We start from the raw sequence: 25,285 nt of genomic DNA on the forward strand, positions 1-25,285 counted from the left end.
ATTTAATGAACTTTGAACCTTTACATCACAAGATATTGGCTATTGAAGTGATAGATGTTTGCACTGAATATTATTCACTAGGTGGTGCTACTCCATAAAATAGTTGTAATGAGCTAGGGTCATGTGCCTCCTAGAGGCCAACATGCCATACAAATGTCCTAATCTTTGGTGAAACGGTTGTTGAGCTATTGCCAAAAAAGTGCTTTGAGTTTACCCCACCTCAGGGGGCATTAGCACGATGAGACACAGCCACCTTGAGACACAAAGCTTCTATTCTGTATCATCCATGTGGAGCTACAATCACCCAGCGGTGGTCATAATAAAAGTTAAAAGAAAATGTTGAGCAACAAGCAGGGCCGGCCCTGACAGGGTTGGAGCCCTAGGCCCTTTGGTTTTTGTATTGCAGGTGGATTTTGGTTGGCACCTCATTATAATTATAATTAAGACCTTTGTCAGGTTTTTAATGGCACACACGACACACTGGAACACACACGTGCATATATGGAGGCGACACAGGACACACACACACACACACACACACACACACGCAGGTAGGCCTGAGGTCGCTGTGAATTTATTTTCTGCTTTTTCCCATCCTGGACCGTCCTTCCTCAAGGACCCCCCAGGAGCAGTGGGCAGCTTGTAGCGCCCAGGGACCAAGTGAAGTGAACTGTCCATCTTTGGTCAGGGATGGACATGTGTTCTGTTATTTTGCATGTTTTTTCTGTTGGGGTCCTTAGTGGAGGAAACCCCTTGTGAACACGGGGAGAACATGCAAACTCCACACAGAAAGGCCCGGGAGATAGCCCACCTGAGTACTGTGCACTCTGGGCAGTGTGCCACGTTTGGTCTGCTCTCGGATCATCATATCCTTGGCATAGTCTATTTAACTCACCTGTCTGTAACTCACCAGTGGCCCGTCCAAAAAACAATGAGCAAAAGGCCAGTGGACCCCCAGCTCTGTCCCCAGTGGCCCTACAGTGGTCCTTGGGCCTTTTGCTGTCCGGGTTGTTTATGAAGTTGTTTTCCATAATGTTGCTCCACCCCTCCACCCCGCACAGCAAATCATAGATTTGATTGGTAACACATCCTGTCACTCTGTCAGCCAAGACATTAGCGAACCCTTCAAAATTGCTTCAGAAGGGGTAGCGTGAATATCAAAACTACAGCTCAGCAGCAAAGTAGAACTGCGACACAAGCCTATACTCCTTGTGAGAGGACACCACTTACTTAATACAAATCTTCTATTGCTATGCTTAGCTTCTTTTCTGCGTATGAACGCTACCCCTTCTAAAGCAATTTTGACAAAAAAAAAGCTCCTCCTGGTGCGCCGCCCTTCTGGCATTTTACACCCAAGGCAACCGTCTATGTTGCCAGTGGACTATGGCCATGGGCTGTGCCTGGGAACAATGGACCAATATTCAGTGTGGATCAGGACTCAAACCATGAATGCACCAATCTGTAGCAATGGTTGGCATATCACATCAAAACATTTGGGTAGGGGGCAAGACATAAGAATCCATAAGAAAGCTGGCTTGAGACAGAAGGAGAGACATTTGGTTACATCATGTCACTGAGGCATGCATCTTTCCTCTCCAAGGCCATGCTTGCCTACCATTCACAGTAAAGGCATCTCTTAGAAATATGTTATTACATAGAGGGTATTGGCAGAAGTGTCTTTCGGATGACAAAGAGGATGGGGGAGGCGGGCACATCCACCGCTGTTCCTCCCACCTCCCGCGAGCACGCTGGTCATGTGCGCGCAAGCACGGCTCTTACTGGCTGGGACGCGGACGGTGTAGGATTAGAGCGATCTCTCTCTCTCTCTCTCTCTCTCTCTCCCCCACACAAGAGACTGCTGTGGGCTTTGACGTCACGTGCTCCTTTCTGTTGCTACAGCAACCCATTTCCCTAAGCCCTTTTTCTACCTCTCCTCTGCTTGACTCCACAATGGTACAGCCAGCATCTCCCCGCACAATGGTTCCAAGGCGGTGAGCGAAGAGTGATTCAGCATCGCAGTCTCCGTTTTAGACCCCTTTTAATTAGTGGGTGCTTCCTTGTTTTTACAGTCGTAAACTCAAATTCCGCCTCACTGAGGTCTGCAAATGTCGACCGTCGGGATGTTTTGAACAGGACTGTCACCGGACTGGGATTGTGGTCAGCTGGCACGGAATGGTAGGTTCGTTGGGTGATGTTGATGCGGGAACCTGCTGAAGGGTGGGGTGATGCATATTGATCGCTGCGAAGGTTAATGAAGTCGACCGATAGCCATGGTAGTATGGAAAAGAACAGCGAGAATAAAAAGTATGTTGTGACGGCCATGGACCCCAAATTTATATTTGTTTCAAAACAACAACTACAGTAATGAATCAACATTTCTTCGATTTGGGATGGCTGAATGTCCTGACCGCTCAAATCTGACTGAACATCGGACACTGTTGTTTTCTCGCCACAGTGGCAGTGCAGCGCATGTCCCTGCACCCAAATTTCATAACAAATGGTCATACAGCCTAATTAGGCTACTCAAGTGATTTTATACGGCAGCAGCTTGTTATTATGAACATTTCATTCGACACCATGCTAAGGTGAATGTAAACTTACCGATCAGTGCAGACTATATATTTTCTATAAATACTGCAGACGTAACCTAGGCTGTGTATTTGCTTTGCTTTGCGCATATATAATTTGGGTCATAGAGGTCTCTTACAATGAGGTGTTCCTTTATGCATTTCACTGCTTGTGAGAAGTGGCTTATCCAGGTTTTGGCCTCTGAAATTAGTTTTGCACATTCCCTTCATGATGCTACCAAATCTCGTCTTTCACGAAGGCCATTTATTGTGGTGCTGTGCTGTTTATCTGGATGCTCTCTCGCATCTACTCCAGTCGCCTTAAGCAATTCAAAGTTATTCTCGAAATACATTGTTTAGTGCTCCGTTTGAACACTTTGTCAATATATGCTTTATATATATTGTATAACAGACCAGTGGGCCAGGTGATGAGCGTCTCTCTAAGTGAAAGCTCACTGAGGCCGTTATTGTCAATATACTGTAGGCTCAAAAATATTTTCAGCACAAGCTATGGCCTACCTACAGTTTGATTGACTGTGCACGAGTTTTCACGAGATCACCCTAGGAAAGCATTTTCAACATTTTGTAGTGATGTAGGATTCATTCTCATGCTATTTAAGAGTAAATAATAGTAAATTAACTGAAGGAATGTTTTCTTTTATACGATTACTTATGTTAAGTTTTATTTGTTTTGATATATCATACAGTTTTGGATACATTTTGGATGCCTTTGGTATATCAAGCTGAAAGGGTATTAATACCAACATTATTGGTTTGATATAAATCTACAATAATCCTCCGTGAACCATCCAGTGAAAAGCATGGGTATACACAAACCAACATTAAAATTGGGAGAATATTGGCATACCACTGTAGAGTGATTTGCTTTCCCCATCAGCCTAGATGGAGAGGCAATGTGAAAACTGGCCATGGTGGTGAATGTAGGTCAGGTCTTATTGTAATGTTGCATTTGAATCTAGTCTGCAAGAAGTACCTGTGTCATGCTTGAATAAGATGTCTAATTTCTCTGTTCAAAAGTGAAAGATCAGAATTGTCATCCATCCTAAATGTGTCTTGTGCCCTGGAATTTACATTTGTCATCCGTATTTTCTGAGATGACCACCCTCTTGGACTAAAAATGTGGATGGTGTGAGTGATTTGCATTCAGTTAGACCTACATCAAATCTGGAATTCTTGATTTGAACCGCAGCTGTCTGGTCTATCTTGGGCCAGGTTTCTCAGGGGCCTCATGGGATATAATTGGCAATTTCCCTGCACTGGAGATGGTTGCATTACCAATTCACAACAAACTCTCAAATCCCATTGTAATTGGGGAAAATGCAGTTCGTTCCTACTTATTATGAAATTGTTTATTGAACGTGTGATCACTTGTAAAAAAGAATGGACTGAGCCTTTGAAATCACGTAGCTATACAAGAAAAGCACATTAACATACACTCAAGGTCCTGTCTTCTATTCACGTAGTTGTATTTATTGAAATGACATTCCATGCGTCCAGCCACAGGAGTGCCTTGTGTTTGATGAGGATCATTCCCCTTCCTTGGGAGATACATTTCATCAGCTACATCTGTGCCACAGGCTTTCTCTGAAGATTCACCATAGGGCCTATATCTAGTAGTAGTTTGTTTTGCATGCAGCTAGATCTCATTCTGTAGCTGTTAGTCTTTAGCATGCTCATGGTTCTGCTAAGCTTGTTATGCAATATTCTTGTTTGTGTGTCGGTGCGAAAGATGCCATAATAGCTTTGGTAAAGCTAACATTGCAGATTACACTGCAAAAAGTCTCTCTGAACAGCATGTCTAGTTCCATTTGCTTGCTAATCAATACCTCTTGTATTGTGTCTTTCATTCATCTTTCCTGAAACTGTGCCTCAAGTCCACTTCAAAGGATGGGCTCTAATTATTTACCCAGAGGTCAGCATTTTTGTTGTCAGATTTGTTGAGTTTTTTTATAACATTAAGGCTGAAAATAAGTGTGTGTGTGTGTGTGTGTGTGTGTGTGTGTGTGTGTGTGTGTGTGTGTGTGTGTGTGTGTGTGTGTGTGTGTGTGTGTGTGATAGACTTAAAGTGTTGTGTGTGTAGTGACACCCACCATTTAATCCTGATCCACTCCAGGCTATGGTGAACAGGTGTGTTGCACTCATGCTTGCCTGGGCGAAAGAGTGATGAATGATGAAAGTCTGAAGTGCTTGGGTCAGCAATGTATAGAGGACTCCCAGCAGATGTCTAAATACTTCAACTGAAGGGATATGTGTTTTCACACTATTAAATAACCTTCCTCGGGGACCCAGCTCCATAATAATGGGATACTGTTGGATTGTTTTGCTTTGACTCACTGTGCATAATCAGTGGACACTGGGCTGTAGTTGATGAAGACGCTGTGCCTCATGAATCACACTAATGATGACAATAATTGCTATTTCATGTGAAATAGAAATAAAAATGTAATTTTCAGATGATTTCAAACTGTTAGGTTATATTGCATCCATCTGGCAACACTGTGTATCTTTGATCACAAATATCAGTTAAAGTCATCATCTATGTTTTTTATATATAACAGTACTTGGTGAATCCCCTCCAGCATGAGTCTGTTTTAGGTTGTTGGTGCCACCACAGACGTCTGTCCCTCTCCATATGATGGATAATATCATTTTCTGCAGCACGGACGAGGCACTCATTAGAAGAGAGTAATTATGCGGCTAGGGAGTGGTTTGAGCCCCAGGCTGGGAGGCTCTGAGCTCAGTACTGCCATCCAAGCATGGCCCACTCCACTGGGCTGTGTTTGATTATATCACTCAGTGGAAAGCTCCCTGTCACTTCTCACAGCACATATCAGCACAGGACCCCAACTCCTCAGCCTAAACTAGATCGCTTTTTTTCCGGTCCTGTAGTCCAGTTAGTTTAATTAAATAGCTTCACTGTTCTGCATCTCTCTAGGAGCCCAGTGGAATACCAGGGTTCTCTTCATCAATGACCGTCTCGCATGTTTTTCTATTTTCCTGATACTGGACCTTTATATAGATTCACATTGACTTCAGGCTCTATCTTCTACTGATTCCCTGATTGCAGAGAAATGCTTGGCGTTCTGACCATAGCCAGTAATATAGATTTAGGAATGAGGAGTAAGATTATGGGTAATTAATAAAACGTGATTAGACAAGCCAGTTGATAAAAGTGGCATATTCTTTGTTTTTTGGTGGTGTCATATACCATAGTAAAAAAAGGACAGAATGTATGTTGGCGGTACTTCTGTTTCAAAGCTAACATTTTTAGTGATTGTTTATCTGAAAAGTAGTGCTGCAAATAATCACTTGCTAGTTATTATTCCAACCCTGGAAACATTCTATAGGCCGTTCAGATTGTTATATAAATGGATTTTAACTAGAAAGTGTATATGTGTTTGGTGTGCGTTTAATTTAGCTACCTTACCAGCTGATAAACTAAGCCATTGCAAAGTCCAGGCCTGACCTGAGGATCACTAGCAAATACTCATTAAGAGTTGTCCAGCAATCCATGCAGCCATCAAAAGGATTTAAAAGAAAGTATTAATCCGGATTGAAAGCCACAGGATAGCTGACTGTTCTGCCCATCTGCAGTCACTGCTTTTGGACCTCAATGTCTCAGATGTTTTGACGGAGACATATCTTTGAATCAAATGCCAGGTCAATGTTGGGAGTTCAGTGACAATCTTCGTATTATTTTGATTTATATATATAAATATAAATGTTGTAAGTGCCAGACTGAAAAACTAGGGTTAGGGTAGACAGGCCTTTAATAAAAGAGAATGTGTGAAATTAAAATATTTATTTTAGAAGTCTAATGCTCTTTTATTGCATCAAAATATTTTCTAATAATACTGATTCTGATTCTAACTCTAGTTCTGAAATAATGCATTTGTAGAAACAGCGGAAGTAATGTGACAGCTTGACAAATGCTGTTTCAAACGTGCGCTCTAAAAAGGAGTCATTTCTATGCATTAACATTCTATAGGACCCCGATAACTAGAATGATCTGGGGAAGCCAACATAACATTTGGGAGGTTAGAACCCATTCTCCCTCACTCACTCCCTTCCTACCTCCAAGCAGGACGGCATGAAAGGGCATGACTTTGCTGAGGCCAAGATAGTGCTGTGGGTTAATGAGCGTACAAATGGGTTGAGTTAGTCATGGCTGGGCATATTCAAGCTTTGGTGAAACTGCGTAGTCAGCTGGTCTCCAAACCACAGCACCATTTCTTGAGTGGTTGATAGGCGCGTCGTCTGTGGTGAGGGAGGTAGGCAGAATGATGACAACACTTATGCAATGTATTCATTTTTAGGACTTAATATTACTTGTCATGCTTAATTCTCCAAACGAGTTTAAAGCATTTAGGGAAATGTATGTGTTTAAGATACCTCACCATTAAGCCTTTTACTAAATGTTCTCCTCTGTGAGCATGTCAGTAACGACAGCTGCTCCTGTGTTTTTCACTCTTATTAATAATTTCGTTTTTTCAAAGCCCCTCATTTTCTGTTCAACCACCAAACAACCTAATTGAGTCATGCAGCACTAATGAGGATTTTGTGAGCTCTGGTTTGTGTTTGTGTCCATTTGAATATATACCCAAACAAGCTAATCAGGAGGAACAGAACAGCATTGTTTCAAGACTAAATCACCACTGGTTGGCTCGTCCTTTAACATTGCAAAGTAATCCCTTTTATCTGAACATGAATTGGATTTTGAATTGGTCATGCATGCCATCTTTGTTTTGGTCACATCCAATGTTATCAGCTTAACAGAATGAAATGAGATTAAATTTGGGCGAAATGTACAGAGGGAAACAAATGTGACATAGACTTGGATGCATTCTTCAAGGAAGTGTGACCTTTTCAGGCTAACAGCAAATAGCAACAAATGATATTCACAGCTAAACAGCCACATATTACAGCCAATGGAACTGCATGTACAGTAGAAAAAAATCACCTCATAAGCATCATTTGTTTATTAAATGCATGGACTCAACCACTTGGCCTTAGTGAAATAGTTTTTCTACATGTGTGCTATGAAGTCCACCGCAGTTTATTTATGCTTATTTATACGCAAACAGACAGAAAAAAAACCAAGACAAGCAGAAGATCCACCTTTTCATTGATTATCCCTATCCAGCAGTGCACAGGCACTGAAACTAGCACTGCTTCCGTCAGCCAAACCTCCCAGCACAGAACAGATGGAAACAACCTCACTAGAACACCTCACTACCCAACACAGCAACATCACACTGAGCTGCTGAATGAAGTATTTACAGGGGATGGTGACAAATATGGCGGGGAGCGTAGCGTGCGAGAGGAAGAGGAAGAGGACAGAAAGCTAGTGAGGAAGCAAGAGAGGTAGTGAAAAGTGAGGAATTATGTTCTCTCTCTCTGCAGCCTACAGGGTGGATTCACTGACATATTCATGTGATGCATGTGTGCTGATGTAGAGAGTAGTGCAGGACGGAAAAGCAGGGGGAGAGAAAGAGAGAGAGAGAGAGAGAGAGAGGAAGAAAGAGAGCAACAGTGAGGGAGATGCACACACAAACACATGACAGACATCACACCGATAAACACATAGCCTACCACTGTGTCATCCCCGGGAACAGAGAGCAGCAGCAACAGAAGGAGATAAAGCAGTGGAAATGATGGCCACAGCGGCAAACAATATGAGCATCCAAAGGGGGGTAGACACCCTCATTTCATAGCAATGGCCACTGTTCATGTTTAGAAAGTACACGGGTTTAATGGAGGGAAGGGATCATCATTTAAAATAGCTTCTGCGCTCCCTTGGGAACAGCACTGGCTGCAGCCAGCTTTCTTCAGAGAAAGAGGTGCAGAGAATGGTGAGAGGGAGGGAGGGAGAGCAGGGAAAAGAATGATGCAGGGCAAGGATGAGGTTGCACTATGCAGGGTAGGGGAGAGAGAGAGAGGAGGCCGTGGGTTGAGCCGGCTAGAGATAGGGTTATGTGATTTTGAAATGAGACTAAAAGGGTGGCTTAGAGATTGTAGTAGTAATGATACCATCAGACATAAGAGCAACAGGATTCAAATCTGCTCAGAGAACATGAGATCCGGCTCATCCTAATGCAAGCCCATCTCAAGCAAAGGGTCTAAATATGATTGAGCCAGTACAGGGAGTCCTATTGAATTTAACTAGCAACATACCTTCCATTCACATTAGAAAGTATCTTTGACACATTTCTTTATTCTTAGCTGTCATTTAGATGTACTGTAGGATATATTTGTCTGTGTTACCATGGCACCATGAAAGCCTACATTGTGTATTTCTCCAAATCTAAATCTAGAGGAAATGTGTGTCTTAAATGTTGTAGTTCTCAAAGGCCAGACACCTCTGGTGTTTTGAAGACAGTTATTAATTATTAATGTTTCACAGTGCAATATCCATTTTAGAGATCTGAAAGGTGAGGATATATGTGTTTCTCCTGTTATTTTATACGACTGCACTGTTTTTGTGAAATATATTTGTGTCATCAAACTATTAAGCTGGCCCATCAGTGTTTTCAAGTTGTATCTGACTGGACACATAAAAGGCAGTATTAACTCTAGGGCAAAAGATATTTCTTTCCTTTTTGCTTTCTCCTCTCTTCATTGGGTATCTTACTGTCACTTACATTGATAAAATGGATGTGTTACATTCAGAATCAAGCTGACATATTTATCGTCATGGCACTTAAAATTGCCTGCAAGGGATAGACTTAGGAAATAATAACTTACGTTCACTATTTAGTATGACTAACCCTGAGGACATAAATACATTCTCCATAGGCACTTTTGGCTGTCCTGAGCCGGGCTTTGCCGAGCTAATTTTCATTTCCACTACAAGTTGAATGTCGTCAAACACTTTTGTGACTGGCTCAATCATCCAGCGCTTGCCATAGTATGCACTTGTATATCAAAAGTATATGTAGCCTATATATCTACCTGTGTATTCAAAAGTTGAATCTGTAGTTTGAATTGTAGGTATAACAACAATAGCAAATGGTAAACTGCCCATTGACATTGAATCAACAAATAAATGTATTCCCTCATTGTCGCATAAACTCCATAAACGGAGAAAATCCATGGTTAAATAACATTGTTATCTGGAGAGCTAGCAAGCTAGCCCACATAGAATTAGAAACAGCTAACATCAATGTTAGCAAGGATTCGTGCTTAGAAATAATGAAATGGAATCTATTTTTACCAAGTAACCACTGTTATCTTTGACTAAAGAAAGAAGTTCTAGTCTGGTAGCTAAATAGGTTGGTTTCTTTTTATACTAAACCAAATGTTTCCTTTGGGGGTTGATGCCTAAATACATGTATGGCAACAGAGGTGTACATGGAGGACACTAATGAGTTAGTTCTTTGTCTTCATTTCGTATTTTTATCTCAAAGATACACCCTCTAGTGAGTAGACCCTGATGTATGGAAAATGCAAATCCAGGCTGTGCTTGGTCGACAGGCTCAGACTAGTGAAGCCGCAAAGAGTGATGTCATTCGTATGGAAAAACAGCATTGGTTTTCAGTGTCTCTTTGCCACCTCTGAACAGATTTCGTGTGGCTGTTTTTTGTGGCTATCATAAGCTAGGCTACATATATCTCACTCCTACTGTTTACCTATCTGCACTCAGTGCAGAATCCTGATGGCCTGAGCTGAGATCGGTCTCTTCATCCAGAAGCTTGTTATATTTGTGATGTGATATTGTGTGTGTGTGTGTGTGTGTGTGTGTGTGTGTGTGTGTGTGTGTGTGTGTGTGTGTGTGTGTGTGTGTGTGTGTGTGTGGTCTTATGCCTGAGTGTATGCAGGTCACCTGCAAGAGATTAATGGGCCTCTCCATTATAAACAGGGCTGATTCATTAACATTAAAAGCTCCTCTATCTCTTTCCGTCATCCTTTTCTCTTCATTTAAATGTAAAGTGAGTGGATTGGTCTGTCATTAGCTTTTGTAATTCACTGCTCTCAGTTTCACATTGGAATGGGAATATTCGAGCATCGTAAACAACCTTTCTTTGAGCCTTTAAGATGTTTTAGTAATCAATAGTGTCCACAAAGAGGACATTTTGAACGTAAATAATCACCAAATGTTTTCTGATAACAGACTAGACTATAATTGGTCCATTTTGATCTCCACAATTGATCTCCACAGCGCTGGTCCTCGGAATCCCAATGAACGATTTTTTATCAACACATTTCGGAATGCTTGGTACACACAGAACAGTGATTTGCTCATCTCATATTGTCATCAGTGTCTCGGCATCAAACAGATGTGGAGAGGGAGTCAAATGCCCAAGATCAGATCTACTAATTGAAATTAAATTGTGGTTGTTAGGTGAATTACAATAATCTTATAACATTGTGGTGGTTTTTAATGATGAAAAAAGATTGGTGGGTTTAAATTCATAACGAAACCCACTCTTAATCCACACTAATCCTACTCTCCACGGGATTCCCCAGGGATTATTATTCTCAGGGATTTCACCACTTTCAGCCTGCACCACTGTGGGGTGTTTGTGGATGCAATAATGAACAGCCATGTTTGCAGAGTAAGAATGAACAAACATTGATTGCATCTCTGTCTTGTTTGCCAGTGTTGTGCAAACTCCTGTTCTGTCCTCCGTGAGTCTCAACCTATTGTTATGGCAAACTGTTTATATAGTTTATGTATCAGTCTTTGTGTGATGTGTTTGCTTTTCTGAGGAGTTGTGCTTGCACCTTTGCAAATCTGTTTTGGTTTGAAGAAGTCTCTTTTTAGTTAGGGCCAGTATAGTTGGTGTCTGCTTTTGTCGAAGTAAAATGGGAGTCATTTCAGTGTGTTTCATGGTTTGATCAAAAGGCCAAATCATGGGTAACACTGCAATGAGCAAAAACCCATTTCTCCTAAAAAAACCTTTCATGTGTTGGTCTTATAAAAGTGGCTGTTATGCCTGGTGATATCTTGGGAGATCCCAAGGATAACACATCTTGTTGACCACATTAATCAAAAACCTTTTACGTTTTCAGCGTCCACAAATGTCCATTTCACCAAATTTAGCACAGATTGGCACTTCAGGCACACAACAAATATCAGACAGATTTATTATTTTCAAAACCGTTCCTCCGGTACAGCCTTTCGTATTCAGCCGTGAAGCTGCCAAACTCGGCTAATCTTTGGTCAATTGACATGAAACTTGCTGTGCATACTTACAGCCATGCCCTTGACAAGTTTCCATGGCGACTGCACCTTGCTGAGCTGCTTGGCCCTTTCATCCTTGCTTGCAGCTATATTAGGAGTATACTATATGAGTTCTTATATTATGCAGCTATATTATGAGTATACTATATGAGTTCTTATATTATGCAGCCATATTATGAGTATACTATATGAGTTCTTATATTATGCAGCCATATTAGGAGTATATATGAGTTCTTATACTATGCAGCTATATTAGGAGTATACTATATGAGTTCTTATATTATGCAGCTATATTAGGAGTATATATGAGTTCTTATGTCAGGAATATGTTCACATAATGTCTATACCTCACTGCTTACTGAGGGGCTTAATCCACCAGCATCCTAGTAATGTCTGATACCAAATGAAATAGGTCAGGCCGAGAGAAACACATCTAGACAGTGGATCTGTTGAGTTCTTAGACGGATGGAGCATTCTGTAATCAGTCAGTGATTTTCTCAGGGGACTGGGGGATGTGTCTTTCTGTTCTTTCTGCTTAATAACATCCAATGGGACTCACTGTCTGTAGGACACAAACTGGTGTTGTGGAGTGTGGATGACTCCGTCTCGTTCCTCCTCCATTATTGAACTTCTATTCTGTAGAAGAATACAATCATTTTGTAATTAATCAGCCTTAAAACAACACTTGTATTGGGTTAAACACAAGGCAAAGTGTACTACACCATAACAGTTTCACAACCACTGCTGCTGAAATATAGTGCTTTGTTTTTCCAGCATGTCAGCATGTTTTGATTGTAGTTCATGGAGAGAAAACAGTGCTCTCTCTCTGTGTGTGTGTGTGTGTGTGTGTGTGTGTGTGTGTGTGTGTGTGTGTGTGTGTGTGTGACTGAGTGTTCAATTGCTGTAAGTGTGTTTGTCTTGCTGAATAAGCAACCACTGAAGAGGAAACCTAGGCTGTTGTGTCAGAAAAGCTGATGTGTAAAATTGGGTGTCAACAATAAATGGACCCTCTCCACCCTTCATCATTTAACCTGAAATAGCTCAAATCTTTACAAATGTTTTCTTTTGTTTTGGAGAAGTGCTGGCTCAAGTAGTATACTAATGTTTGTTCAGGTTCTTTATGACAGCCATTAATGTTTTTCTACATCTTGTATGTGTGAAGGAAGGTTTCATTCCACAGAACGCTTAACTTATTCACTGTGGGCCCTTCAGCAACACCATCACCAGCAGTGGCGTCTAGTGGTATTACTGAAGTGAAAGATAGATTCATTCTAATGTCAAACCGTAAGAAACAGTTAAAACAGTTTTGTGATGTTCTTGACAGGTTTCGATTCAGTTTTAGAACAGGAGACTAAAAAGCACTAGAAATCACATTTTGTATACTTCCACAGGGCATACAGCCAATACTTTATTTACATTCTTATCACCAGTACAGTAGCAACATATTTGATAGCTGCTATGACCTGATAATGGTGAGACCTGATGCATGTATTATATTAATTTGCCTGGATTTATTTTGCTGCTCCATGCTGAATAGAGTCTTTTGGGTAGTTATTGAACCTGTATATGTAATGTGAACCTGTGCTGCCAGATGAACAAATAGGTGTAGCAACAGAAATGGGTACAGACCAAAGACAAGCAAGCCAATAATGATTATAAGTTAAAGTTAAAGCAAATACATGAAATATCACTAAATTATACATATTACTATTATATGAAACATATCTTTTAAAGACAAAATACCTTTTTGACATATAGTTAACATCATTCTACCCACCCTTACCTACCGTCCTAACCCATAGCCTCGCGTGCCTGGTGTCACACTGTGGACACACCCATCAGCTTCACTGTCAGGTTTCAGATTGGTTCCACGGGGATGTGCTGTGTTTTATGACTCCACTGTGTTCCTGGGAGTAATTCAGCCACACCCTCAGGCTGACAGCCCTAAGATGGCAGGCTGCCGGCAGGGGCAGATGGGAGAGCACAAACCCCCACAGGCCGCTTTGTTCCAAGCTCATATGTTTACTGATGCCCGACGACTCAATTTAGAACTGTGCCGTCCTCTCTCAACCTAGGGCCAAGACTACCACACCTTTTTATTGGTAGTGACACTGATTTGCTGCCTGATGACACTGGCCACCTTCACCCACCATCTCAATGCTGATATACAGATATAGTCTCTCTTTTTAAATGTTGGTGTGGCATATTATTTCTCCCTCCTCCCACCAAGTCTTTCTCTTGGGTTCCTCTCTCCCCCTATGTGCCCAGTCTGAGGTGTAGTCTTGGGTTCCTCTCTCCCACTATGTGCCCAGTCTGAGGTGCAGTCTAGGGGTCCACAGAGATGCTCATCTAATGATATCAGCATTAACCAAAGCTTAGACGTGACAGATGTTTCAAAATGTCATTTTGTATTCAAATGCAGACGTTTGGCTCAAATCAAACTGTGCTCTGCTCCGTGACAAACCCAGAGATCCCCACCAGTCTTCAATCGAAGATCCCCGTCTGCTTAGCTATTGAGGAGCCGTCCCCAGGCCCAGAGGTTGTGACAGCTGATGGAAAAGGAACGAGCAATTGTATAACCAGAGAAAAAAAGACAGCCCAGACTAATGAGTCAGTCATGGCGGCGCAGGCAGCAGAGACGGCCAGGATATTTCAGCGGATGATTATCATTCCTGCCCTACCATTCGCTTCATGCCATGTTTCTCCTCATTCCCTTGTCAGTGTTCACTCATATCCATTTAGCATATTCATGAGAGTTGCTGTTGAGCACTGGGCCATCTGAGATGGAGCTGATTCGCCTGGTGATTGGTGGCAATTAGCCATAAGGAAAATGGGGCCCATGCTAAGAGTCAGCCTGCAAACACAGCATGTGGCAAACACAGCACCAGTGAGGGCCAGGTGTGTGTGGCAGGAGAGGATGCTTTTGGTGAGAAGATGTCCCAGATAGAGACTGGGATTTCCTGAAGGCCTGTTTAATTACCTACCGTCCTCTAAAGTGTAGAACAATCTAGTTTGTTCCTAATTTGGTATATGTTAAGTAATAAGTATTTGTTATTGTTTTAAAGGACATGTAGAACTTATTTCAGTTTGAAGAATAATAGAAAAGGAAGAATTCAAAGTCATGTCAGACATTCAACTGTATCACCCACAATGAGCAAAATGATCTACTAATATTTTAATCTAAAGATTATATAAAATGAATAATGGATTCTCTATGAGGCCCTTGCCTGAGGATCTGGAAATATGATATATTTGGTGTTCATATTGACAGAGCCCAAAGCTAAAAAGCATTAAGTATGAACAGGCAGTGCACGTGAAAACTCATGTTTCATGTGCTTTTACAAGAGACGGAAAGTGAACGAGTACAGGAGGACGTTAGGGATAGTATCTTCCCTGCTAGTATAAGAGATGCATTCAATATGCTCACTTGAGAGAGGAATGAATAAGGAATCCAGATTTCAGACATATTAGATACATCATCTTTAAAAGAAAGATGATTTACACACACTGCACACCCTACACATCAAACTGTGTGTGCAGACAGACATTAGGCAGCTTCTATCAATCTGAGTACAGTCAGAAATGAATGCATCAGTGATAGCAGTCATGTTTACCTGGAGGTCTATATCTATATCAGATCAAAAGACAGTCATCAGTGTCTCCTTCTCCATCTGGACTCTGAAGGCAGCTCATATGACTCACGTGTCCTGACTCCTGCGGGTCTAAGTGTTGGCAGAGATGTAGGAGTTCTTTATTAAAGGTGGCTGCTTGTTCGCCTCCTGTATCGACAGCCCTGTCAATTCTCAGCTCAAGCTCTTATCAGCAACTCAAGGGCTCTTCACGCCCACTGCTGTTATGGACACATTCATCCTGCTCTCTAATACCCATACCCACCCCGTGCCTCTCCATCCATCTTCCTCTCTGCTATCAGGGCCATCTGCCCTTGCCCATCGTTCACTGAAGTTGCAGGCTCCTCCCTTGGGTCTACTCTGTGTGCTCTCCATCACCATGTCACACATGTTATTGCAATACCATACTCTACAGGAGGCTTATCCATATCTTACATCTTCGGCTGCATTTGTCAGTGCTCCACTGTGACCTTGCATTTCTCTTGTTGTCACTGGCTAGCACAGCCAGCCAGCTTGGTTGTGTAACGGAGGAAAATTAGAGTAGTACAGCAACGCATGAGAATAGTGCAGGGGAGCTAGTGACGTAGTCAAGTAGCTACGGCAACTGGAAAGGGTTCTGTGATCTATTTGTTAGATAGTCTGATTGGTAAACTGAAAACTGAAAAAATTGAAATAGTGTGATTTTGAGAATAGTTTGAACCCCTACTTTTAACAGGGAAGACATAATACCCACACTCAAGGTGATAGGAGCCTCTGGAAAGCAGTTTGTATGTGGTTTTCACTGAGCTGTTCAAACGTGTTGTTTAAATTCCAGTAGAAATAAAACAGACACTGTAATGTAGCCTGAAAGTTAAGTAAATGTCTAATCCATTGGCTAATTATCGGCAATGTTTGAAATCGCTTGTGGTTATTTTGGATTGGAATGGCTTGGCAGAAGGGGCTTTTCTTCAGGGAATAGAACCTTTGTCTGCAAAGCAGCACACTGACCATTCAAATATCACAGCTCAAAGTCCAGATCTGTTCCCACAGTTTCCAATTAGCCTGGTGTGCCAGAATTGTTGCAAGCCATTGCCAAAATGGACTGAGAAGTGAGTTGCTAAGAGAGTTTTCTTCCTCTCTTCCCTCATTGTTTTAATGAGGAAGCCGCTGCATAGTGACTGAAGCCCATGGGTCCGGAGTGTGAGTTTCTCTCCATTAGAGTGTGTGACTGTTATCACAACCCGGGGTGATGGGATGAGTTTTAATAAGCACACTGGCTCACAGATACAGAGGTGGAACATTTACTTAGTGTTCAGCTGGGTGACTGTTACCAATGAGGATCTCAGGTGCAGACACACAACCTGTCAGACAGTCATTAAGAAACTTGAGCTTGAGCTGATGCCTCATTTCTTATCATTTATCCGTTTATCAGTCACCAGAAAGACCAACGTTAGCTATTCCATCCTAGAGTTTCAGTACTCTTGGTGAATTCTAAGGATGCTACAGTGCAGTGCCTGGTTGTGTAGTCATTTTATGCTACATTCTGAATACACTGGTTGGTGGAGCCAGTGCGGATTGTATAGAATGACACATTACTTTCTTCACATCGAAGAAAGGAAGCAAAACATTCTTCCTTCCTTCTTTTCTTTCTGTTTTCATCTTTTCTCCTGTCTCTCTCACCTCCTCTTCCATTCTCCCTCCTCTTCACTAATCTGACAGCTGCATTGTCTCTGTCCCGGGGGAAGTGTGTTGAAAAGCTGCCACATCACTTCCCAAGCTCTGTATTGTGGAACGATCAGCCCCGACATGGCTGAAGTGTTCTCACTCTTTGATTGCTATCATCAGTCAAAGAGATGGAACCAGAAATGTTGTCATGTATTCCTCTAAGGTTCACTGGAACCTGGACTCCTAGATGCCATCGCTATGGTTACAGCGCCCTGCTATTCTAAGAATGAGGCTCCACGAGGAGCAGGAGCCAGTAGTCTCACCTACGCCATAGTTGAAAAGTCTAGGGCCTGTTTATCTTCATCACAGTCTTTCTCCTCCTCCTCCTCATCTTCATCACCATGCTGCTAAACAGCATGAAAGGCTTTTGATATGATTTGTGCTTCTCCCCCTGGCTGAAGAAAACAGCCCTTGTTGAATTGAAGTATGGCGTGTCTCTCAAGGTTGCCCCACTAAAATTAATATTTAAAGCTTCCCTTCAGGTCCTCTGGAATAACTAAGACGCCTCCACGTGTTGAGAGCACTCGTGTCGGTTCCTCTTGGGGAAAGAAGAAACATGCTGTGAGGAGAGGAAATAATCAAACAGGAATTAGCATACTGTCGGCGACTGTTGGAGCTACTCTCTAAAAATCTTAAAAACATCATTTTGAATCAAATAATTTTTACATTCATTTTTGGCTGTGAAAAATATGGTATTGGCAAGGCAAATTCACATGTACTGGTAGCAAAATATGTTTCTACATGAAGCACGTATTAAGCGTCTGTCTTCCTGACATCTTTGGTGAACTAAATTATCATGAGGGATTTAGAGTTTCATGTTTGTTGTCTGCTGAGTATATGGGGTGATAAATCATTCAGCGTGATACGCCATGCAGTTTCCCCATTTCTGTGTTGTTGCGTTTTATTTGCACTTTTTCTAGGTCGCTTTGGGACATTCCTCAGATCAGAATTAAAATCCTCAAAACCGCTTATTCAACCTCCACATCATCTAGTCACTTGTGCACATCATAATATATATAATAATATTATAATAATATCATAATATTCATTCCTTTGAACATTCAGCAAATGGTATGTACATGCGATAATGTAGTATGGTGATGCATTACTGTGAGTGAAAGAGATACAGTAAAAAGCTAACGTGGAAATAAGGACTACACTTCCAGCCTATAATTGTATATTGACAACATAATCAAGTATTTTGTCTTGGTTACAAAAAGTGACAAAAGGATTAGCATTTTGGTTGCACTGACATATTCATTGACATAACTATTTACTTTTGAGACATAAACTAAGTATTTTGAGAGAGTCACAGGCTTTTGCAGGTAATACATTGTGTGGTGCTGTTTGTACGAACTGTTTCAAGAAATGCACTTACTGTTTTGTTAAAATGTTAAAGATAATTAAACAAAATGTACCAAGGTGACTGAGAAGAGCTGTAAGCATGAGTAAGGGCCTTCTGTATAATTGACATAACACAATATAGTTATGATGTCTCAAAGAATACATGTAGTTTCACCACTATACATACCTTTCTGCACTGTCATGATTCTAGATCATTTGTCTGCATGAAAAAGCCTGTTGGGCAGCATACTGATTGTGTGTAAGTCCCACTGTACTCCCTGCAGTCATACTGAGATCAATGTGCAATATAAAGGTGTCGGCTTCCTGTCTCTGGCATTGTGAATCATAGACTGACCAATGACTGCTGCCCAATGGCTAATTGCTGTATTAAAATAGCTTGAAGACTTAAGTGGCTCACAATGAAAATGCGTCCCACCGCTCACTATAATGATGAGTCATTGAATTAATTAATGGCCTGCATTCCATTGGTTAGTATCTTGGAGAAAAGTAGGTTTGGCATAACCACAATGCACTTGGAAAGCTCAAAGCAAAGCTCAAAGCATGTTTGGACAGACCACTGATGATTTTGTATGTGTTTGTTTTGTATGTCTTTCAGGTATTTATGAACAGGCACTTCCTATACAACTGCAGTGAACCCATCCTGGATGTGAAGATTGCCTTTTGTCAGGTGTGTGTTCCGTACAGGTTAAAAGGTACTGTACTCATTCCCTTCCATTCTGCCCCTCATTGATGGAGGTCTGTGGGTGTGTCCCATGACTCCACTGGTGCCACCAGTTCTATACGCTGGTCTGACCAAGTGCTTTCACATTAGACTTTACACAATCCAGATTTGATGAAATACTTATTATCTACCAATAAATGTTTTGGACTTTTTGACCTTTTAACTACTGGTGGACCTGTTTCCCTCATCCTGCACTATTGGAGTCATAAAAAAACATTTTGTTGTCAGACATTGGCTTACCCGGACCATTTAGGCTACCTGTACTATTCTTGTCTGGGTTTCAAATGTGGTGGGCCAAAACCACATGTTGAAATCACATTGTTTCACATCCCATAGAAACACTTGGATCTTTGATAGCTCAGGAGACCTAGATGTGATCTCATTATTGTTTCAATGATCTATCAATTTAATCACAGATATTTTGCCTAAAATTCCGTAGAGAGAAACCATTTTAAACAGAAATGAGATGAGGCAATTTATTGTAAAAAATCTATCATAATTGACAAAAAGATCAGTAAAACTTTATTGGGATAGACCCCCCCAAAGGTTCTCTTGAGAGAGATGGCTAAACATTTATTAAAAACTGTGCATGATTTGTGACCCTATTGAGACCTCTGTCCTTTAACACCATAGGACAAATGTGGTCCATATAGACATTTGAGAGACAGCATATTTAAGCCTAAATCTCACTTTGAATCTCATTGTTGTCTAGGAGAAACTAATAAGGAGATCACTATTTAGATTTTCTTTTCCTATGGGATGACCTGTCTCTCAACATGATTTCTATTTCTGCCAGTGCCAGGTAGATGCTTATTATAAGACACTGGCCCCTGAGATGCAGGCCCCTGGCCCCTGGCAGAAATGCAGTTGTGTTGTCATGCTTATGTCCAGTAGATAAGATGGGTGTGCTGGATCCAGAGAGCCCTATGAAGCCTCACACAGCAGGTCATGGGAACACACACCCTCTTCTCTGCCTGTGTTACTGATGGCTTTAGAACTGTGGCAACCCCTCCGTGGTATCTGCTGTAGCTGGATCAGTCTGCTCTTATCACCCACGCAGATCATACCCTGATAGCCGCTGACTCCAGAACAGACCAGGCCCTCATCTGGCGATGAGCCGCTGGAATGTGTTCAGAGTCAGCTCGCTATCTTGCTATGAAGCTTTCATTTCCACCTCATGATAATTCAGCTCATCTTTTATCTATGGCTGATATTGCCTATGACCAATAGATCAACAAAGCATATTGTATAGTACTGTATTGTATAGTGTGTTCTGCCTTGTGAGGGTTGAGTGATGACTGTAATCTGAGGCTAATAAAAGCTCTCTACAGCACCCTGAGTCCCCACATCTGATTTCAAATAGAAGATAGCAATTACTTTGAATCTTTGTTAATCAGGCTCAAATTAGCCTTGTCAGTTTCATAGTCGATTGTTCCTCTGTGAGAAAGATGGGTCTCTTGGCAGATATGGGCTTAAAGAGCTGGAGATGGCTCTCTCTCGCCAACCCCCTATGCAGTGCCTTTGACTCTGTTGGAAAGTGGCAGTCCTGTACCACTGTACAATCATACAGACGTGCCCCTCTCCTCAGCTCTAGGGCTGGTAGCATCCAAGCTTAGATAATCCATTTCTTTCTCTACTGACCATGGCTTGGCCGAGCAGCCTGAGTCCGAGAGATATGAGGACAGGCCAGGATCAGTGCAGAGATGAAGGAGTTGACCTTTGCCAATGCCCCATCACAAGGGACATACATGCAGTAGGAGATAATCAACAGAATGGATCTGGGATTGTGGGAGAACTCCCAGGAACATGCTAGCTTTTCTCTGCTTGAGTTCATTGAGGATAAATGGTCTGTCATCTTTTTCTTCTTAAGCTTTTGCATCGCCTCAAATGACCTTTGTTGTCCTTTTGATATTATTTCCTATACCTTCTCATTTTGGAAACACAAACATTTGGAAATGCAAACACAACTAAAATATATGGATTTACAATTAAATGTTTTATGTCTGATACATATCTATTCGTCCTTGGCAGAGTACTAGACTTCTATCCTTAACATTACTTGTATGATTGCTGTACATGAACCAGGTAAAAAGCCCACATCACATGATGATTACGCTCATTCTACCAAACAGAAAGGCAAGAGTTTTAGAATCGTTAACAGATTACAAGCATTGTTGCCAGTTGAATTCAAAAGTAAAAACAAAAAGGTTATTGCAAAGGGAGCACAGTATTTTTGAACATACATTTTTGGCCATAGGTAGTTTATATAGTGTGTACCACAGGTAGAAGATCTGAGAAATTCTTAAAATTATTAGTTTTTATTTCCTTGAACAAAATGCATTAACATCCATAATCTTTCAGTTGTTGCACATAAAAAAGCTCTGCGGGAGTAACATGTAAAGTATCAAATGTATAAGAGCACACTTTCTCAGCTTAGCTATGATATATCATTATTTAACCTCACTGTTCAAAACCAGACATTTGTTACATTGTGCTTAATATTGATTTGCAGTGTAGCAAGAGATGTGTTAAATAAAGTGTGTCCTCAATTCAAAATGTTCAATCTTTACATCTTTTATTCCCTCAGGATATTTCTTCTGATTACACAATTCAACCTCGCTGTTTCTAATTTACAGGACTTGCGTTGGACACGGGTTTCTCTCATGATATATGGTGAACATTGCTTACTTTCTTTCTGCAGGGCTTTGGTAAACAAGTGGATGTGTCATACATCGGTAAACATTACAACATGAGCAAAAGCAAAGTGGACAACCAGTTCTACAGTGTGGAAGTGGGAGACTCCACCTTCTCAGTCCTCAAACGCTACCAGAATCTAAAACCCATCGGCTCCGGGGCTCAGGGAATAGTGTGGTAAGTGAACAGATTTGAAATGTTCCTGTGCTTTAAAATTGTACACTCTATGCTAGCCTTCCAAGGACCGAACATTGTGTGTGCTGCAGAGGATGTTGCCGAAGCATTTTAGACAGAACGTCAAACATGAGTGTGAATACAGAGCAGGATGGCCGTGACACGTATGACACAGTATTGAGCTTGCTGGAAGAAGTAATGAATTTAAAGTCTCAGTGGAATAAAACTCATATATGTGTCATAATTCACCTTCAGTGCATCAGGTCACGTGCAGAGAAACAACGGCTTTGCTTAACCCTTCAGGCGTGAATTGTTTGGCAATGAAATGCCAGAGGCTAGCGGCCCCTTCCCATAGCTGTCACATCGTCTGTGACGCACCGTTATCAGCCCCGGTGACTGTAGCAGTGATAGCTGACTGGCTGGATGGCGCAGAGGCAAGGGTGTCTTTGAAGCCATCTGTCATGGGGAGATCTGAGGCAGCGCTGGGATGGAACCTCTGCACCCCTTCCGTCCTCCTCTCTCCCCCCTTTGCACCCCTTCCGTCCTCCTCTCTCCCCCCTCTGCACCCCACCCCACCCGTCCCCCTCTCTCCCCCCTCTGCACCCCACCCCACCCGTCCCCCTCTCTCCCCCCTCTGCACCCCACCCCACCCGTCCCCCTCTCTCCCCCCTCTGCACCCCACCCCACCCATCCCCCTCTCTCCCCCCTCTGCACCCCACCCCTTCCGTCCCCCTCTCTCCCCCTCTGCACCCCTTCCGTCCCCCTCTCTCCCCCTCTGCACCCCACCCATCCTCCTCTCTCTCCCCTCTGCACCCCACCCGTCCCCCTCTCTCCCCCCTCTGCACCCCACCCGTCCCCCTCTCTCCCCCATCTGCACCCCACCCCACCCGTCCCCTCTCTCCCCCATCTGCACCCCACCCCACCCGTCCCCCTCTCTTCTCCCTCTGCACCCCACCCCACCCGTCCCCCTCTCTCTTCCCTCTCGCGCCCTCCCTCTCCCCTTGGCTGCCCCCTCTCCTGAGTGATTGTGTAAATTGGTAGAGAAGGCAGAGAGGGACAGGACTGCTAAGGCAGGGGATCAGGCATATTTGCAGGCTGCTGAAACCCAGTCTGGCACACAGACAGGCCTGATCTAATTTACCTCCTTCCCCCAGCACCAGGGTCACATGGTGGGGCATGGCAAGATCTGTTATTATGACAGAAACTCAGTATTAATGCCCTCAGACAGGTCTGAATAGCTTTCATCGTTTGAAAACCAAATACAGGATTATTGTATCATGTAATAATATCACTGCATTCCATATGGATTTATTATGAACTAGGGATGGGCATTTTAAGCAAAAATACTATTCGATAATTACTGGAGCTAGTTGACTACTATTCAACGATTATTCGACCAGTGGGTGGTGGGGGTATGGCTAACGGATTTCAGACACTGACCTTATGGATTTCAGTCATGTTAACTCGATAAGTATGACACACAGATAGAGAGAGAGAGAGAGAGAGAGAGAGAGAGAGAAACCCATTAATGCTTTACATGGCAGAGTTTGCACTGCAACCTGTTTTTGTTCCACACAGAACTTTTTGACGGCTGTAGTAGTCTTTAGTTTTGCATGTTTCACCTGTTGTACAGTCGCATCTAATCTCACAGTGCCACACACATTTTATCAGTGCCTGGTGGTAACCATGGAGGTATGATATTGATATAGAACTGGAGAGAGTGAGGAAGTGCCACCCCCATTCATTTCAATGGCCCATGCTATGCTAGCCACTTCAGCCTAGGAAGTACCAAATGAGCGCCGACATCTTTAAAAATATCGTCCCATGGGTACTTACTTCAGACACCATTTCTATGATAAGCCAATTAGGTGCCACATTACAGATGGCCACAAAAGTATACTGTATGTTGTGTATGTGGATTGGTGGATGTCCCCGGCTTGAGAATGACCAGTTCACGCATGAGTTTAGTGTAGGGCATGAGCCTCCATGTGTGCATGTTGACAACCCTAGATAGCGATGAAGGAGGCTGGCTGCTGAGATTTGTGTCAAGGCTAATGGCTTTTGGCCCATAGCCTACTATTATATTAGCCTTATATATAGACTATATGGGAAGCAATAAAACAACATAATTAAATGCTGCTATGGTGTAATATATAGGTAGGTAATAAGATCATGTTAAATAACATCCTACATTAGCACCTATCAATAATATTATTCTTGTGTCTTGATTTTGAATGCATGGAACTTTCATTTTTCTAATTACTGTTGGGTATTGTGGGGTATAGATAGAAGTAGCAGCTTCAGCAGTTCTCTGTGATATTGAGCTGATTCCAGGACAGTGTTTTTTGGAAAATGCCATCATGCTCTGCTGTTAATTGCACTATAATTCACCTGGATGTAGCCTAAGGATTTTGCACTTCTGTCAGTAAGTTTTTCTTTTGACTTGGTTTGATTTAATTAGCTTGCCATCAGAACGACAACATGCTGCAAACCTTACACACTGGGTGTATAGTCTTAGGCTATATTTTAATTGAGCTACTTTTTAAGTTTTTGTCCTGCAAAATATTAAAGCATGGATATAAACTTCAAGCCAACTATGTGCGCTCCCAAATGGCTTTCGTGTCATCACGGGCAGTCTTCAACATCCACCAATCCAATCCATTCTTATAGTGCCTGTTGTCATGTGTTATGTGGAGCCTAATTGGCCTTTCATAGAAATTGTGCCGGCAATGAGCACCCATGGCGGTCAATTTGGATGCTAACTGGCTGAGGCTAACATCCACATCCTGACCCCCTGGTAGTAACACGTTCTTCCTCTGTTGTTTTATGGTGATTTTTTGATAATTTAACGACTATTCAAATATTTGAAAATCATGACCCATCCCTATTATGGACTGTGAGATGTAAACAAAAAGCACCTGTTCACCAGACCTTTACAAACAATCTCCTCAGAGTTTTTCACTGTTAGAGTAAACAGTGATTTCCGCCCATAATCTCTCATTTAGAAGGCAAAGAGATGCATTGCAGTGCGTAATCTACAAAGCCCTCGGCAGCTGGTGCCGACTCTGTTTACAGCCTTTAGTTTCCTCTCCAAGCGCTCAGTTCATCGCACTGTCCACCTGCCAGGTTTCAGTTTGAGTAAATACAAATGTTTTGCTTTCCGTGTTTTGGATAAAGACAAATCAATCAGATGCATATTTATTTACCAGACCATGCAGCAACGCGA

General features: G+C 42.2%; 1 protein-coding gene across 8 annotated transcripts in view; it reads left to right on the forward strand.

Annotated features, from left to right (window-relative positions):
- Window positions 1–1,846: 1,846 nt before the first annotated feature.
- The window catches only part of mapk10 (mitogen-activated protein kinase 10), a 49,119-nt gene continuing 25,680 nt past the window's right edge, over window positions 1,847–25,285 (forward strand). For 3 of the 8 annotated variants that reach the window (XM_031577173.2, XM_031577170.1, XM_031577172.1), the window contains exons 1-3: window positions 1,851–2,175; window positions 19,066–19,137; window positions 21,893–22,062. In XM_031577173.2, the coding sequence (XP_031433033.1) occupies window positions 2,173–2,175; window positions 19,066–19,137; window positions 21,893–22,062 (245 nt within the window). In that variant the 5' untranslated portion in view covers window positions 1,851–2,172. Of the gene's footprint in view, window positions 2,176–19,065; window positions 19,163–21,892; window positions 22,063–25,285 lie in introns of all 8 variants that reach the window. The other 5 variants (XM_031577168.2, XM_031577167.1, XM_012840284.2 and 2 more) reach the window with 5 other exon arrangements.

Source organism: Clupea harengus, chromosome 12 (assembly GCF_900700415.2).
Source record: "Clupea harengus chromosome 12, Ch_v2.0.2, whole genome shotgun sequence".
Lineage (NCBI taxonomy): Eukaryota > Metazoa > Chordata > Actinopteri > Clupeiformes > Clupeidae > Clupea > Clupea harengus.